A 19818-nucleotide genomic window follows, 5' to 3' on the forward strand; every position below is an offset into this window, starting at 1 on the left:
GCCATACGGGAGCTTAGTTTATTATTTTTCAAAAAGCCCTCAGGGCCTCAGTTTCCACACATAAAAATATCCAGCCAGATGAAAATTTCAATGACTATTCCAGGTTCAGAGTTCTATAGTTCTAAGAAATTCAAACAGAACAAATTGATTTCTTCTACTCCTTAAGTAGAAAAATCACAGCAACATATCTCGCTTCTTTTCCTCATACATCGAAGATTGAGTTAAATAACATTAACTACTGGCTAGCTGCTTCCATATCTAGAATTTCCATTAGCTTCTTGGACAGAGAGATAGTGCAAGGCACAGCAAAAAAACAAAACAAAACAAAACAAAATAAAACATAGGCTTTGGAGCCTGACACACTTGGATTGGAATCCTGGCTCTGTTTCTTCCCAGCTGTGTGATCTTAATCTAGCTATTTTCCTCTCCAAGGTTTGGGATACTCACCTTATAAAAACTGTGTGTTTATGTATTTTGCAATTATTTTGAGGATGAAGGCATAAATGGAAAAGCGATATTGTATCACTTTTTGCATTGTAGGGGTGCATTGGAGAAAACCTGCTATGATGAGTTCTAAAAGTATATTGTATTACAACATAGTCCATGAGAAAATAATCATATATATGAAGCAGTCTACAAATTAGATTATCCTTTTCTATATTGTATTTATTCCTGATTAACTTTCTGGAAGTCAGGAACATAAATAATATAAATAATTCTTAATTCTGATGTTTAAACTACCACACTAAAGAAAGAATGCTCTATTTGAATAAAAGCAGCTCTGGATCTACCAGCCTCCTTACTGATGCTTTTCATTCAACTGTGCATTTCACATTTTTGCTTTATGCCCAGCTTTGTGTCAGTTTGCTACAGGGGAAGAAAAGCCCCTGCTTTTGAGAAAATTTCTCTGTCCCTCAGTTCTTCTCCAGCTCTGATCCCAACCCCACCAGCTCCCCCTGTGGCTTGGAGCTTGAGGGCATTCCCAGACTCGCCTACTGGAGGCAGTGTGGAGAGAGTAGGGGGAGGTGGGGCTGTTAGGTGTGGGAGAAGGAAGTAGGGCAGGAGTGGAGAAAGGTGCTGTTAACCACTGCTTCAGCAACGTGTCCCCTCGCCTCTGCTCTGGTATCACTGGTCTTTTTTTATATTCTCCCGTCTTGCTCCACTTCAAGGCCTTTGCTTGGGCTGTTCTCTCTAGTTTCCTCCAGATAAATGCATGGCTCACCTCCTCATTTTCATCAGCTTTCTGATGTCCGCAAATGTTCTTAGTAGAGAAGCTTTCCTGACCAAACTATGATCATGTCTTCATTTCCATTCCCTTTCTCTCCTACCCTGGTCTTCTGTTCTCCTTAACTGCATTTCTCAAACTTCACCTGGGAAGCCTATTAAAATGTAGATTCTGATTTACTGGGTCTGGGGTAGGGCCTGAGATTCTGCATTTCTAGCAAGTGCCCATCTGATGTCAATCTATAGACTACACTCTAGAATACCGGACAGTATTGAGATCTTATCTATATTCTTCTTTGTTAGCTCATTATTTTTTTCTCCCAGTCAGAGTACATGTTTCATGAACAGAGAGACTACATTATTTGATTTATTATTTTCAGCACCTAGTATGATGCCCAATACATAAAAATTACTCAATAAATACTTATCAAGTAAATAAATTACCTATGTTGTTGGAAATTCAAACTGGAATTTGGAATACAAACATTATTGTTACATTTAGTTACTTTACAGATTTAATAGATTTTGGTGCCCTCACTTTACAAGCTTCCTACCATGTGAAAAGTGGCTTAAGTAGGAGCAGAAACATTCAGAGTTCAACAAAACTATAAACAAATCATTGGAGCCCAATCTTTTTAAAGAGTTACAGAGTGAGGCTGAACATAACAGAGAAAGCTAGAGAACAAATGCCAATAAATGATTATATAGGAACAAGCTATGCATATGTACTGAGGGAACCAAAAATTATAGGTCATAAAAAGAAATAAACCTGATATAATTACTTGAATATAAACCTTGACATAGCAATTTTACTGTCCCAGATTGACAAAACAAAACAAAACAAAAGCAAAACAAGAATGCATGCATATCTTTTTCAAGTTTTCAATATCATGAAATGGAACTCTGATGAGTGCTCAGAAACCCGAGGGGGCACATGAGACACACTGTCCCTAGATTCTATGACCTCTTTTAACTCAAATGCTACGTATGCCTTCTATTGAACTATCAGTGTGCTCCCGTGGTTATGATATTGTCAGTGTGCTTTATTTCTACTTGATACAAAATAAAAATCAACTTTGCTTGAAGAACCAGTCACCATGCTTTAATACTTAAATCACTTGATCTTTGAAAAACAGACAAGGCAAAAAAACCAAACAACGACCCCCCACCCCACCCCTAAGATGTTTTTAGTTCTGTCTAATTACAGAATTGGCACAGCCAAGTTTTCTGGCTCCTTTCCCCTGAGATCCAAAACCAGGATTAACACTGCCATGAGATTTTATGCATACCTTCCATTAAGAAATGAATAAAAAGTGAAGAAAAATAAACTGAAAATAACAAGAAAAACAAAAGTCAAAGCTAGGGCTAAATGAAGAAACATTCCAACCCAATTCTGCTTGTGGTAGTCATGGTGTAGTTTTCTTTTTCCAGAACCAAACATGAAAGAGCTCTTAAAGTTGTTCTCCAAAGGGGAGGGGGGGATTTGTGTACCAGGAGGACCATGTGCATTCCTATGGTTTCAGCAATTTGTATCGGCCTATTAGAAGAATACCGTCCAAATGATGGAGCATTCATTGAGACAGACACTGAGACAGAATCCACACATGGCATTAGTTGGTACTCAGGTACCTCACCCTGATCCCCTCTTCAGGAACAACACCCATCCCTGCTGCTGGGAGTATTGGTTGTTGCTGTTATTCCTTATTAGGAATTACCTTTGGCCCCAGAAAAACTCTTTGAAGGTCTCCCTTTCACCCCACTAGGTGGCCCTAAAATGGGCAAAGACTGGCTGGTGGAGGAATACAAAGGCTATCCCTCTTCTTGCCTTTCTAGAGAGCCTTTGGAGCCAGCCCAGATCTCAGGCTCCCTTGGATGTGGCTGAGACCACTATTACAGTCAAATGACCCTTCAGCCTCTTCCACTGTCCACTCCCTTGTATATTTCTTTGTCATAGATGTAGCTCCAGAGAACAGATCCCAATATACTTTTGCCATCCCGCATTCTGAATCAGAGCCCATTTCCAAGGAACATAACTGTAAGGCATTTTGCACAGTAAATAACACTAAAGCTTATTCTTATTTTTATAATTGCAGATTCTCCCTTCTGTTCAGAGATCACCTCACTGTCATGTTTTTGAACAAATGGCTGCAGCCAGAGTGCATATGATTTGGTATACTTACGGGCTCCGACAGTGGTCAGTCCAGGAGCCAGGCCAGACTGCTTTGCTCTCAGCTCTTGAAGTAAATGGGTTACCACCTTCCAATCAGAGCTCAGATCTTCCAACTTTCTCTTTAATAGAAAAGCATACATGTTATTTATTTGATTAACATCTTAAAGATAACTTAATTCATGTTGTTATTAATTCATTTTGTGGATACATTATTGTATTTCTATTGTACTTTTCTTCTAAATTAATTGTTCTAGGTAGAATTCCTTTCAAAGGTGTTACAATTATTTTAAGCCAACCACCCTACAACCATTTATTGATTGTGTGCTGCACTCAGACTTTTGCTCCAGGCACAATTTTCATTTAAAGGAAGTAGAGTGCAAACCTTAATGAATGGAAAACAAACACAAACAAAAAACATTGTCATCTCAGCAATTGTCTTCACCCTTTTGAAGAGTATCTAGTGTGACTGCATACAAGAATTATCCAGAGAACATCAGAAAATACTGTAATGCCCTGAATCACCCCAGGTCAATTATATTAGAACCTCTTAAAGGGAGAGGCTGGGGTACACATGGGGATATGACACTCAGAGTTCACTTCAAGGAAGGACGATTGTCCTAAATGATGGAAAAGATGGCAGTGGTCCTTCAGGGACTCTCTCAGCTGCAGAGAGCTGCCTTGGGTGAGAGCTTGCCCTCTCCAGGGAGCCCTCATTCTGTGACCAATTAAGGTGAGGGTATAAAGGCTTGGTCCATTTTGCTCAAAGCAGGACATTTCTAAAGTGTCATTTCAGCTGCAGGGCTCCCCATGAAGTCATCAAGCCTGCATGCGACCAGCAGCATGCTGGTATGTGTTTAACAACTGAGTCTCTGGACAAAAATAATATATAAGTACAAAATAAAATAACAAAATAAAAAAATCCTAATTTTCATGTTTGCCAATTTCTGTGGTGTCAGTGCACCCACCATAGCCAGTTTTACTTTACCAAGATGTCAAGTGGCTCACAAACTGCCTGAAAATTTGACAGAAGACCCTCAGGAGCAGATTTGAGGTGACTCTAGTACACCAGTGGTTTAGCCATATGGTTACTTATTGCCTGTCGAATGTGAACAGAAGTAATATACATGGGGTCTAGGATCAGGCTTTTAAAGAATGTGTGAGGATTCTCTACCCTTTCTGCTGGCTGGAAGCAAATGAGTCTAAGGTCCTAGGGAAAACCTTTTCAATCGATTGGGGCTGGGGGGAGGAGAGAATTAATCCTAATGCCCTGGAGCAGCAGTTCTCATACTTTGGGATCAACAGAGTCATCTGAAGGCCACATGAAACCACTGAGAGCTAGGTCCGAACCCCAGATTTCTAGATTCAGTAGATCTTGGGTGGGAACAAAGAGCTTGCACTTCAAACAATTTTCTAGTTGATGCTGATTGTCCAGAACCAAAGCCTAAGGTGATCAATATACCTAATGAGTTATCTTAGCATCAACAATGGACTAGATATGCACCATCCTTAGAAGAAATAAGAAAATAGGCCTTTTAGTCATTTTCTGTAGCATTTAATTCTCTTAAGAAATCCTAATTAAGAAAAGCTGCCAAGGGAATAAGTCCTAAAACAAATACTAAAAATTCATCACTTCTTAATTTATATCATCTATGCTCTTGAGGTTCCTTATGTCTATTGGGTCTGACATGACAGCAAACCAGGGCTTTTAATTTTTTTTAGTCCACAGTGCATGTTGTGAAACATTTATTATCACATCAGTGAATATAACTCTTTATTACTGAAACATAAGCCTTGACTCCAAAAGGAAACAAACACCTCTGATCAATGAAGAATACTACCACTGAAAGTCATATCATGTGGAAGATATTTTTCCATTCTGACCTCAGAGCTAAACGCAGAGAATTAAATATTATAAAAAGCTAATGAATTAATACGGATTTTGTCTCCTGATTCCCTTGCAAAGTTGCAGTGACTTCACAAGGACAGAATATTAAGAATAACCATGCTGATACCAAAAAGTAGCAACAGATAACAGGGAGGAGACAATAAACTTAAAAGCAGATATTGAGAAAATGTAGAGGTCTTGGTCATTTGTGGAAGGGTAACAGGGCAACATATGGTGCGGTCTCATCATACATCATTTGAATTATAGGAAGTCACCTACATGTGCTGAGAGAAAGAGATTGAGAGATTAAAGATTGATTTCAATACTGCTGGGATCTGCCTACTCTTTTACTCAATGAGCATATGATTCCAGAGGGGCAAAGGAGAGATGGGAGCTTTCTGTTCCTACAGTTGCCTCAGGTTCAACTTTCTTCTCACAGTGTAAACATCTCACTGCATTGAGTTTGCTTCTAATACTTAAAGATATGTATTTATCTTACAATCTGGCTTCTAAAAGCAAAATCAACTACTTCATCTGGCTCTCAACTGAATAAACAGTGATCTGTATTAAACTTCATATTCCATGTGTATCAATGTATAATAAAACAGAACGGTAAATGATATTTATAACGACGCCCCTAAAAATAAAGAAAAGCTTCAATTCCATTGTGTTTTAGAATTAGAAGTCCCAGATTTCTTTCTTAACTCATTGCTACGACTTACGTCATCAGTGGCAAATCAGGTCAATCAGATTTATCATCCTTGAAACGTGGATATAACACCACCACCTAACTCATAGCTTTGTTGGAGAAACTAAATGAGATATTTTATGAGAAAAGAACTGTGTGAACTGCAAAGTACTATAAAATTGTTGGTTAGTTATTATGCACTACTTAATGAAGCAAAGCACAAGATGGTCAATTAAAATATTAAAATAAAAATATTTCAATGCATGAAGGACAAGGTTTTGGTTATCCTAAAAACAACACATTTATATATTCAGTTTCCTTTCTTTAATATATACATTTGGAACAGTTCATTCATTTATTCGAATGTTATCTTGCCCACTGTTCTTTTCAGATGGGTAAATGTGCTACTATAATTTCAAATGTAGAAATTTAGAAAAATGAAGGAGTGCCCTGATGTACCACAAACATCTGAGGACACTGTTCAGTGTCAAAAATGCAGTAAGCTCAGAATTGTATATTCCCCCAACTTTCGTAATGATTAGCAATGGATTTTGATTCAGCTGGTAACAAAAACATTCTCGCAACTTCTTCAAGTTTCACACATAATTCAAAGTTGAATTCGATGATGTATATATTATGGAAGTTTTATTTGTTGGTCTGGTTTGGTTTAGCTTTTTGGAGCTCTGGCAAGTGCCCAAATTTTCTACACTGCTGTCTTTGCTATTAGGCCATCAACTCCTTTTAGGTAGGAAAACATGTTTGGCTGCAGCAACTAATGCCGTGTTCCTCACATAATGAACTTGAAGCAGGGCTCAATACAAATCTATAGAAGGTAATGATTTCTTCATCATGTTAATACCCTTTAACTGGATATAAGGGAATGAAATACATGCCTAAATTTCAACATCTTTAAATATGAAATGAGTGGGATAATAATGATCAAGTCCTATTCTTGGATTAGATTTCCAGAATTTGAAAATTTTGAATATGATAAGTAAATTGTAGACCCCAGGCTTTCCCCACAAGAGCCCCTCAAAAATCGACAATACCCAGAAGGAGAAACTTGGAGAGCGTTTTTAAAAAAATGGTAAACTGAGTTTCATTAGAGAGGAGCTTTGGAGCTGAGCATTATGTTCCATGGTATATAAGCTGCTTGGATATAATCATTAAATGTTAAGGCAATTATCTCAAACAGTGTGAAATTTATTCTTCACCAAGAGCAGAAATTAATCATAAGAAAAATGATTTCTGAGTATAGCTTTCCTTTTTCGATTTAAAATGGAATACAGTGAGTTTGGGCTTTTAAAATCTTACATGTTTCTCCTGTGTCAATATCTGGCAAGAAATTAACATCGGCTAAATAAATAACTGAATCCACCCACAGCTCTATGTACACAGACATGCATGTGAATGTTGTAACTGAGAAATCTATGTCTCTACATCTGTCTTTATAAATGCAATTAACACAACTGAGGGCCAGGAGTGAAATTCAAATCTCTAAATGATCCTTGCCCAGTTCCAGCAGGAGCTACTGAGTAAGCCTCAACTGAGACTTTCCTTCCAAGTATTTCCTCAGAAAAGAGTCCACTCATATTATCAGAGCGTCCCTGATGTCTTTTCTGTCTCATTTGTTATTATTGTGAACAAAAAAAGCTGCACAGTAGCTTGCAGTAACCTCAAGAGATGGAAATCTGGGATGCTTATAGAAGTTACCTAACAGGGGACGCCTGGGTGGCTCAGTCGGTTAAGCCGCTGCCCTCGGCTTGGGTCATGATCCCAGGGTCCTGGGATCGAGTCCCACATCAGGCTCCTTGCTCAGCAGGGAGCCTGCTTCTCTCTCTGCCTCTGCCTGCCACTCTGCCTGCTTGTTCTCTCTCTCTCTCTGACAAATAAATAAATAAAATCTTTAAAAAAAAAAAAGAAGTTACCTAACAGAATTGGTTAATAATAATTTTTTAAAAGGTGAAGGAAGTTGGTAAACCATTAGCAATTATTCCTGGGGTATAACCTCTCACTTATCAGTGGTGAAGGCCATTGTAAACAAATCTTTTAAAGACAGTTTAAGAGGGGCGCCTGGGTGGCTCAGTGGGTTAAAACCTCTGCCTTCGGCTCAGGGATTGAGCCCCGCATCGGGCTCTCTGCTCAGCAGGGAGCTTGCTTCCCTTCCTCTCTCTCTGCCTGCCTCTCTGCCTACTTGTGATCTATCTCTCTGTCAAATAAATAAATAAAATATTTAAAAAAAAATAAAGACAGTTTAAGAAAGCAAAATAATAAGGACTCTGATGGGGTGATAAAAAATACATGTCTAAGAAAAATGAAAAGGTTCTCTCTCCTAATATCTTTTGAATGCATAGTGAGCATGGGAATAAAAATTCCAGCAATAACACTGAGAAAGTAAAATATGGCCCTTGTGGTAAATGGCAGTTAGCTAGGTGTGATGGCCCTGATTGAACATAAAGAACAGTCACAGAAAATAAACTACACACAGACGATGCCACCCCAGGTCCATGTTTCAACAGTGCAGAGATGAGGCCACTCTACCACCACAAGAAGGACTAATATAAAGCACTGCTACTTCTTCAACAGTGACAGGTCTGCCCTGCTTCAATTCCCTCACCTTCTAGATAGAAATTATTATTAAAGGTACCCAATGACCACATTGACTCTGTTGACAGCATCTAATTCAAATGGCTTCCATTTCCCTAATCCCTCTTTAGAATCCTCTAGCCAACCAAATCCCAGAAGCAGCTCTTTTTTTTTTTTTTTTTTTTTTTTTTTTTAAGAAGCAGCTCTTTCTAACCTCCTCTTACTGAGATGTCCCAGAGTCTCCCTGGAGAGATTTCTCCCTTGCTGTGGTAAGCTAAAAATCCTAACTATTTGACTATAGGTATGTTCATAGTACTCTTTGGATGGACAGCTTTAATGGCATCATACAGGGATTCAAACAGTGCCATCCATTTTGTAAATAACTTAGAAAGAAGATGGTGAGCTCTAGAATTCTGGAATATACATATGAAGAGTGTGAATGAAACTGTTTTATAAAATATGATACAGCGAAAGCAGTATTTCTAGTAAGTGAGTTATTCTGTAAAATGAGATTTAAAATATGGGAATGCTGCTCAATTAAGAAATTAAATAAATTCGACATTTGCAATCTCACCCTCCTTTTTAAGTGTTCATAAGTTGCTCAAAAATCTATTATAAATCTTGTTTTCCCTAGGGGAAAGTGGGGCTCTCCTTATTTTCAAGCATATATAATTATTATTTATTCAGCCTCTCAAAGTCAAAGACTTTTCCTCAGTTGTAAACCTAACTTACATGTTTAAAAAATGAAATAGTGCTACTCTTCTATCAATAAATTATACAATCTTTCTAATATTGTTACTTTCTTTTGGTAATTTTTCTCCTAACTCTTTCTATAAGCACTGACATGGAAACTGTATTCACCAAATGCATGAGTCAAAATGGCTCTATTCATTTTGGGGGGATCAACATATGACTGTTATCTCCCTATTGATTTTTGATGTTATAAAAAATTACACTAGATAAACTAGATCATGTGCCTGACAGAACATGTATAAAAGCCAAATATTTTGTAATATGTTGTAAGTATAATATTTCATTAGGCAAGATTTTGACCAATAAGATACCACTCAACCTGCTATACCATCTAAAAATCTTCAGATTTTTCTACTAATTGTGTTGTGAGTAATGTATTAAAAACTATCAGGCAAACAAATAAACCCTAAGGAAGTTCTTGGAAATGTTTGATGTTGATATTAGCAGTAGAACAAACTTGTTGGGGAACAAACAAGCTTAATCTAGTTAATTAACAACAAAACAGCTGGGAAAATGAAACATCCCTGGTTGTGATTGACTTAAATTGAAAATGACTAATGACGCTGTCATTCTGCAGCTACTATTTGAGGAGATGATGCCTGGAAGATTATAATTGCCCTCTTGACCATTTGTCTACAGCAATTATTTTGTGTTAAATGTTGGGGTGGAACATTTTGAAGGCCCTGAACACCTTACGTTTCTTGTTACATTTAAAAAGAATTCAAGAACGTTAGTAACATATATCATTAGATTCATGGTAGTCAGATTTTGTTTTTATAATCTAAAATGGTAGCAAAGCAAACCAGCTGGTTTCATCTCATCACTTCAGCAAGTCACCAAGACATTTTAAAATTCTTTAGTGCTCTCACTTCTGATACACAGAAGGTGATATAAGCATTCTAAAATACATACATTGAAAACATTTTAATAGAAAGAGTAATGTCACAAGTTGAGTTAAGGAATAAGTATCAATAGAAGAAAATGTCTTCTAACTGCTTTAGTTCAAAAGAGAGTTTAAAAAAACCTTAAGAACCAAATAACAACTGCCTTTTTTTTTTGGTGGTTGTCAATATTGTTGTTACTGATGGCTGATGTTATTGCTGCTTTTAAACTGCAAAATTACTCTGTAGAAAGTGGAATGTATTAGAAAAGCTTCCATCAGCAGCATTATCATAAAATATTATTACCAAAGGGATAACTTAAGCAAAATTGTTAACAATTTATCTAATTTATCTAACCTATCTTCAATTTCTAAAGATGAAGGAACCTTATACAAATCAAATGAAATAAAACTGCATATATGTGCATGTGTAGCGGGGAGAGAGGACAAGGAGATAGAAAGCAAAATAAGAATGCTTATTTCTTCAGTCACATTATTCTAAAAAAGTCCAGTAATTTTTCATCAGAGATGAGTGCTACATTTGTGTCATTAGTAGAATTGTCTCTAACAATATATTTGAGCTTTAACGGGAAATTCTCAAAGAAAATAAGAAAGAAGTGGGTTAGTTGGGGATGACAAAGAAAGGAAACTAAAAATTCACCATCTGTGAACATTAAAGAAATCCAAGAGAAGTTGATGAAGCTAAGGAAAAGGGGAAAAAAAACTCAAAAGGGATGAGGTCAGGTCTCAAAGAGAACTCAGCCTGGGAGGGGAGCATAGGAGCTGGACAGACAGGCTGTCTGAGGCAACATGTGGACACGGCAACTGTCAGTCAGTTTCCTAAGAAACAGACCCATGCTCTGCTATATCCTCAATTAGAATGTCTGTAAGTGCAGGACATATGAATTATCCATTTAGACACTAGATCTTGGGGCACCTGGTGGCTCAGTGGCTTAAGCCTCTGCCTTTGGCTCAGGTCGTGATCTCAGGGTCCTGGGATCGAGCCCTGCATCGGGCCCTCTGCTCAACGGGGAGCCTGCTTCCCCCTGTCTCTCTCTGCCTGACTCTCTGCCTACTTGTGATCTCTGTCTGTCAAATAAATAAATAAAATCTTAAAAAAAATAAACACTAGATCTTATTTGTGTGTGTGTGTGTATGTATATATACATATATATATATATATATATATATATATATATATCATGAAGAGTTTTCATTTTAAGAATATCGCTTTCTTCTTCATAATTTATCATTTCCAAACCTTTTTCCTGAAAATATGCTGCAGACTACTCAGACCCCCCTTTCCCATCTATGAAGGGGTGAGAAACCTGGAAGTTAAGGAGAAAAAGTAGTAGGAGTAGCATAATTTTTTAAATTGGATATATGAAATGAAAATTCAAAGGGGCTTTATTTATGTATTTTCAGAGCAATCGATCACCCTTCTGAAAAATCACCCCTTGACCTGGGAAAAGAGGGTTTTGATCCATGCAGAGATTTAAACAGTCCCTACAGGCTTTTCGTCTTTCTGTGCTGGGTTCTGTATTCTGAACTGTGAGGTGGTTACTGAGCCTCTAGTGTTTCGGGCTCCCACAAACCCTATCTCATCTTCAGGGGTTTCCAAGGACAAGGTCCATCTGGAGTGTTGAATGTGGATCAACTATTTCTCTACATGCCCACTCTCCCAAGACAATCTTGCCCTTCTGCCTCTAGCAACTTGATATGTGGATTCTCCTCCAAATCCAAGGGATAAATGGTAGAACAGGAATGAGTTTTCACTTAAGTTCTACTTCTCCCAAATGAGCTGACTTAAAAGAAATGTGGAAGGAGAGAGAGAGAGAGACCAGAAGGAAAGAGAGTGCTCACTCTATAAAATGGTTTTAAGGATTGCAGATGAGAAGGAAAGTTAGCACCTCCTTGCTCTTCCTTTTATTTCAGAAAGCTAATTCCCCTTTCATATCACTAATAGGAAGGCAGAAAGTAGATGATGCTCACTCAGATAGTTCTGATCTCCAAGTGGCCCAGAAGTTGAAGGCTTGAGTGGGAGGTATGATAAGTTAGCATCAACTGCTTGGATTGTTTACATACAATGAAGACAAAAATCTTCTCCTTGACTTTCAATTAAGAATTTTTCCTCTGTTATTTTTTAACAAAGGCAGAGAAGTGAAAGACAATTTCAGTGCATATCTCTAATCTGTAACAATTGTGCCAAACTCTGCACCAACGCTTTGAGAGGCAAACAAGAGTAGACATAGTAGACCTCTGGAATGGTCCATTTGTTTGTTTTATTGCTTACTACCAGTCACTCTGTTAACCAAGGGAAGTGTCCGCTTTGGGACCGACTTTCCTTCGAGCATCAGCAGAAACCCTGAAATTTGCTGCTTTCAGGACTTTCTCCAGTTCCCCAATCTAAACACTGAACACAGTGTTGCTCCATGAAATTTATCATACCAGGCTTGAAACGGTTTGCAAATTATGATGATGATGATGATGATGATGATGATGATGATGATGATGATGGATATGAGGGATGGCAACAAATTATTCTTGAATAAGTATCTATCAGTTTCCACACATAAATCTGTGCCTTTTAGCATCTGGTGTTTGGGCAGCATATGTTTAGACTAAAACTTTACATTTACCTAAGGAAAGGCCCCTTGTAAACTCTAAGAAAAACAAACAATTTTCTAGAAATGAAGCTTGGGCCAAGCTTCAGCAGTGACCTTAGAGACAGAGTCTAAGTCATGGTAATGTTGTTTGCAAGGACAAACTAGTTCCATATAATGAGGTTATTGACCTGCACTGTTTTAGAGCAGTTTTAAACATGAGGGCGAGGCTCACTAAATCTCAGCCTGTAACGTCAGCTAGAGAAACCAGGACTGATCAATAAACAGCCACCATTCCCGGCTCTCGGGAACCTCCATCATAACGGAACCCATTATGATTTTGGTCAGGTAGAGAAAATAAGGTAACCTATACCCAACGTCTATTTATCACTGGACTCTCATTTGCAAATGGAAGCCATTGATTAGCTATTTTTTGAAAACTGAGCTGGCTCTCCATTTCTCTCCTCGTGTCATAGTCTGTGAATAAATGTATCCCAGACTTCAAAATGTATGCAAGGAAAGGAAAGAAGGAGAAAGCTTTCTCCCAGACCAGCTTTTTACCAAAGAGAGTAGGAATTACATGACATATCACTAAAAATTCTTGACCCAATAAAGTACTAAAGCCTGAATGCCGATTTTCCTCTTTCATAAGAAGAGTGTCACAAAGAAAAGAAAGGTCACAGACCATATTGTGATTCTTTACAGCTGTTGGAGACAGACAGTATGATGCAGCAGCTTGATTTGAATTAAGCCAAACAATATGAAAAGCATCAAGGCTGGCAAGCAAAGCAATAAAGCCTCAAAGAATTTAATCTACCTTGAAGGTGGGACTACTTTCTGTATTGATGGCAGCACACCAGGACAGAAATGAGTCCTTTAATGCAATGACTTGTTAATAGCCTTAAGATCACAATATATAAATAGGATATGTGGATCAAAAAGACAGCTCAGCCTCTGCTATTGCAGTATGGACAATATTTCTTTACAAGTTATTTCATTGATTATAAATAGACCACGTCAATGGCAAATGTAGAACAGGGGAAGCATAACCCATTATGAGGTAATGGATATTGCTAGAGGTTGCTTCATTACCTTCACTGGCTGAGTGGCTGGTTTTTCCTTGTACAAATGCTGCCCTTTAGACAAAATCCTTTCCACATCCGGCTGTTTACCTTGAACTGCTACTTCAATTTCCTGGGGAAAAGAACACATACAGGGCAGATTAACTTCACAGTTAGCAATAAAATTACTAAATTTAAATATACCCTTGGAGACTCCACATGTATTGTGGATCAATTTCTGCATGGCATATCGGGGCACAAAAAAGTAGCTTTAGTGCAGAGAAAAGAAATAGAGGCCATTGTGGAACACAGTAAAGTTGAAATTATTTATCCCAAATCTCCTTGAATTCTATTCTAATACTATTAAATAGAAAGACAGACACTAACTTTGTTTTTCAAAAAAAAAAAGAAAAAAAACCTCAAATGCAATAATGAGAAATAGAACTTACAAATATGATTAATATGGATAAATGCTATTGTCAGCTTCAATAATCCCAGTAATCCTAATGTTCATTTTACTTTACAAACTTCTTATTTTAATGGGATTCTTTTGGGCTTTGGATCCAAAATTTAGCTTTGAAATAAAACCAAATAATTCTTCCCACATGATTGTTAAGATTAAGTTTCTTTCCAAAGAGTAAACACTTAAAGCACCATGTCAAGGCTTATTAATTATTAAGCAGTCAAATTAAATAGGCCTTTTGAGGAATGCTTTAATTATTTAGAAAAAAAAATGTTTGTTTTCCCTTAGTCTACAGAAGACTGAAGAATGACCAAACAAACAAACAAAAACCTCTTTAGGTATGAATATAAAGTGCTTTGTTATTGGCTGCTGTCTAGCTCACTTGAAGAGAGAATAAAAGAAATGTGCATAAATTGAAGCTGAAGGAAGTGAAGTTAAATATTACAGAAGACTTTTTGGATGGAACACTTGTTAAACACTAGGATGGAATATTGATTAATCAATGTCAGGCGTCAGTCAGGGCCTGGGCAATCTTCCCCAGATAGCAACTCCTGATTAACCCATATCTCCCTTCCTCCCTCTCCTACCCTGGAGCCTCCCAGCACTGCTGTGTGTACGTGTCTTCATGCCACTGCTTCTTTTATATACTCCGTCTGTATCTTTCTCTCAGCCCACCAGAGCAGGGAGTCCTCTGAACCCAAATTACTATAACTTATAGGGCACACAGGGTGCTTACAGTTTATGTGTGTTCGGCACACACTCGTGAAGGGGATTATTTCTTTAGTTGTCTTTATAATAAATGCCAGTGGAAGGGGGGCTCTATAACATAAGACTAGCCCTGTGACTTGATGGGTACGCGTGCAACACGTAGAGGCTCACACCACCTTAAGGAACAATAATTACGGAGGAAAACAGGACCTAATATTATAAGAGCTTTCTGAACCATAAAAAATTCTAGAAGTTATTTAAAAAAAAATCTTGGGAACTGGTAACAAGTTCAAATTCAGAGTGGACTTTGTGAGAATTCGGTATTTCTTCCTCGAAAACTGCTAATAAGCACACCCAGTAGAAATTCTATACCTTCCGAAAATGGTCACAAATAGTCAATAATTCTACTGATGTTTCAGGTATGCAGCCAAATGATGAACACTAACATCTTTCTCTCCTTGCCCCTCTTCTGCAATCCCAAATAGTTCTGAAGATTGCAAAGCACTGATGCTACTATTCAGAACACTCTGGCACATAGAGTTAGGAGACTGCATTTTTTATCACAAGGAATTCCTTTAGGAAATAAACACTTTCTAATTCATGAAATTTTCATTGGCAAATGAACACGAACAACATCAAGCCTGACATTAGGGCAGCTCAGATACTACTTAGAGCCAAATCTGAAGCAGGTCCTTGCTAGATGAACTGAGGAAAAGTTGGCACACCTTGTGAAATGTCCCTGGTTTGCAGAAGGTAAGATATTCCCTCTTCAGGCCATCAGGTTAGCCCCAGATTTAGTCCTCTGATGAATGAGCACTGCAAAGTCACATCATTTCCCTTTATAGAAATGTTTCCTATTAGCATGTCCTCTATCACCACTAATATCATCTCTTTGTCCTTCAATGAAATAATGAAGAGTTTAAGTACCTGGATGAGATTTACCCTTAGTTCCACAGAAACAGAACAGTGGCAAAAGAATCATGCTCAGCTCTAAATTCTTTGTTGTTATTTCTGGGCAATATTTTGGAGAACCTGATATCTAATTACATGTACCTTTGTTAAATCACTTCACAAAGGCCATTTGTGAAAATAAAATTCTACAATTTACCTCACTGCATTTATTTGTGGTGTGAATTTAGTAGATAAAAGGTAGGTCAGTTGTTCAGGGTCAAATATTATTGCTTGAAGGGTCAAGTATAGTAAATCCAATTAAGTTCACTTAAAATACTCTTTAGTGTATTTTTCTTTAGTGTGAGAAAAATACATTATACAAAGCTGATGACCATCCTGAGAAAATGGAAATGTAAGTGAACTAAATTTAAAAAAATTTAGTTGATATCTCTTTAGTTGATATCTCTCCATGCAATGCTTGACACAGAGAAATTGAAAAGCACAGCAGAGCAAACAACCCCAGCCAAAGCATGGGACCACACAAAAGTAAAAAAAAAAAAAAAAAAGGCTGCTACAATCCTTAGCTGTGCTGAAAATGTCAAGAAACTGCTATAATGATATTAACTGCTGTAATAATATTTACAAACCAGAGTTGCTAACAGTTTACGATGTGTCAAACAGTGTGTGTTTCATACATTTTTTCCCTCATACTTAACACTCCCACAAAAAGGGTATTACATAATTTTACAGATGCTGAGACTGAGGGAGATTAGGTCAGTTGTCCAAAGCCACATGGTCTGCAAGTGGCAGAGGTGAAATTGTAACCAGGAAATGTATGCTACTAAATGTCCATTATATCCCTCCCTTGGCTGTGTATACTGTGTGTGTACATGCTCTAAAATTGGCATTCGTATCTCTTAATACCATGCTATTTTTTTTCTCTTCCTCTTTAATTCCAGTACATTCTGTAATATCCTTTTAGGATGCAAGTGAGAGAAAATCCCGTCTCTTCCCATAGAAAAGGAATAAATTCTTCTGTAGCCTTTAAAATGCACCAAGGGTGTCTCTTTGTGGGTTTATGATTGTCCAACTGATGATATCCAGGTCAGAGAATTGGTTTGAGTAAACCTTTTATCTCACAAATGGCCTTATATCTTTATATGATTTAAGATAAGGTGAAGGAGGTCACACTAAAATGGAAACAAAGCTAATTATAGTGGCCAGTTTTTGTAAGTAGAAAGTGTTAGACTTCAAAGAACATTCAGACAAGAAATTCTTCATAGAATTTCAACAACAACAACAACAACAACAACAAAACAAAACTCCTCACCTCTAATAAAATCACCTTTCCATTTAGGTTTTTGCCCCTGCCTTATTCTTAATATATCCCCTACAGTGTAAGACTGTTCACCAGGAGTCAAGACCCTTATGATGTGACTAGAGTTTTATTTCCCTCATTTCACAGAATTGACAGCTCACCACAGTCTCATGCATAATTTTAAGAAAATAATTTGTAGCAATTAGAGAATTGGGAGTAATCCTTCATTAATAATCACTAGGAGAATATCATGGTGTATTTTAAAAGCTAGCTCTCACATATTTTCCAAATGGAGTGACATTCTAAGCACCTTCGGTCTTAGTTATTTCTTATGAAACAGTATTATTCTTATTGGGGAGTTCTTGGTCTGATGAGCCGCAGATCAAAGGTTAGTGAAGAAAAAAGACTCAACAACACCTGTGAGGGGGAAAGCAGCAATTCTGATGCAAATTAATGCACACTTACATTTGCTAAAAATTGATAGTCAATGTTATATTTCTAATTTCATATTAAGCTGATTATACACATTTTTTAAATTTATCTTTTTATTTATTTTTTTCAGCATAACAGTATTCATTGTTTTTTCACCACACCCAGTGCTCCATGCAATCCGTGCCCTCCCTAATACCCACCACCTGGTTCCCCCAACCTCCCACCCCCCGCCCCTTCAAAACCCTCAGGTTGTTTTTCAGAGTCTGTAGTCTCTCATGGTTCACCTCCCCTTCCAATTTCCCTCAACTCCCTTCTCCTCTCCATATCCCCTTGTCCTCTATATTATTTGTTATGCTCCACAAATAAGTGAAACCATATGATACTTGACTCTCTCTGTTTGACTTATTTCACTCAGCATAATCTCTTCCAGTCCTGTCCATGTTGCTACAAAAGTTGGGTATTCGTCCTTTCTGATGGAGGCATAATACTCCATAGTGTATATGGACCACATCTTCCAGCAATGGCTACGGTCGCCAAACTGTGGAAAGAACCAAGATGCCCTTCAACGGATGAATGGATAAGGAAGATGTGGTCCATATACACATTTGTTTTTTTTAACTAGAAAGTTGCCCCAAGGAAAGTGTAACAGAGAGATACTTTGCCTTGTTTTATTTTTTTTAAATTTTTAATTGTTTCTCCATTCATTTTACCTATTGCTAGCCTCATAACACATGAATAATACGTATATATGGTGTGCTATATATCACCATATAAGGAGGCTATAAACAGCCTCTCACATATGTTCCAACATACACTCATTCTTTGTTCATTTGACAAACATGGAATGAGTATTTACTATATTTTAAAGTCTTGGCTGGCAACTGTGAATACTACAGGGCATAACACAGTCCTTTGTAAGGGATAAAGACAAATGATCATATATTAAACTTACAAGGGAACAGGCAGAACAGCCAGGAAAATACAATGTACAGTGGGGCGTAGAGAAGGAACTGGTGAGTTCTGTGTTTGAGGGACAATAAGAGGCTGGGGGCCAGCCTCTCAGCTGAAGAAAGGCTTGAGTGAAGGCTTGGAACACAGAGAGCTCATGCACCAGGCTGACAAAAGGAATAGATGGTATTAGGTACTGCAAGGGGAAATCTGGGATGTGCAAAAACAGGAGCTGGAGGCAGCATGGTGATCCCATGCGGGGAAATGGGAAGAAATGGTACAGGTGTAGAAGGCAAGAGCCAGGAAAGAAGGATCTCTTACACTACCCTCAGAACCTTAGTGGAGACCTCACAAAAGGGTTTTGAATGAGAGAATCACACTTTGTATTTGAATGGAAGTTTCAAAATGAATATATATGATATATGAATGGACAGATAAAAGATTTACTACTAATGCATGGTTTTTCGTTCAAATAAGCTGGGGTGAATGACATACATATGTGGCTATTGAAAAGAAAAAGAAATTCAAGATAAAAATGACAACATTTTCCTTAGCAAACTTAAGTGACCATTACCTTAGTTTTTTAATTTATAGAGTATTTCCTGCCATTTGGCTATTTTGTCAATCCCCACAATCAACAATTTTTTTATGAGCTCTAAGATATCATGGATTCTAAGAACCACTATCATTTTATGAACTGCTAAGAAAGTTAAAAAATCAGATTTTATAGACACCATTATGAAAGACACCTCAATTTCAGAGAAGTTGAAATGTAAAAAAGCATATATTTGAAACATGGGAATTCCAAGATGTTGGTGAATGCTACAATCAGTTTATTACTTCATTATTATTTGCTGACCCTATAAACATGGCTACGCTGTGCATGAATACACTTTCCTCCTCACTGATTTTGGTCTTTACCATGTGCCTTAGTTTTTGACCAATGAACTGTGAGCAGAAGAGACTGTATGACAGCTATAAGCTGGGACTTTAAAGACAATCCAACATCAGCTAGTACCCCCATTTCCTGTCTTCTACCATGAGAGAATAATGTACCATATGGGAGTTGCTCTTTCAGCCTGGGTTCTGCAATGAGATGACATTTGAAGCAGATCCACAGTTTATTATAAGAAAACTTGAATGTGATCCACAGTGTGAAGTAAAGATGCAGTTGATCTACAGACACAAGAGTAATGAATGTTTGTTGT

The 19818-nt window shown here is 37.5% G+C and overlaps 1 protein-coding gene across 2 annotated transcripts in view; it reads right to left on the reverse strand.

The window, feature by feature from the left end:
• The window catches only part of DMD (dystrophin), a 2068501-nt gene that overhangs the window by 679650 nt on the left and 1369033 nt on the right, over positions 1-19818 (reverse strand). For both annotated transcript variants that reach the window (XM_080795194.1, XM_080795193.1), the window contains exons 49-50: positions 13882-13983; positions 3405-3513 (exon numbers count right to left, since the gene is read on the reverse strand). In XM_080795194.1, the coding sequence (XP_080651320.1) occupies positions 3405-3513; positions 13882-13983 (211 nt within the window). The remainder of the gene's footprint in view (positions 1-3404; positions 3514-13881; positions 13984-19818) is intronic.

This window comes from Martes martes, assembly GCF_963455335.1.
Source record: "Martes martes genome assembly, chromosome: X".
Classification (NCBI taxonomy): Eukaryota; Metazoa; Chordata; class Mammalia; order Carnivora; family Mustelidae; genus Martes; species Martes martes.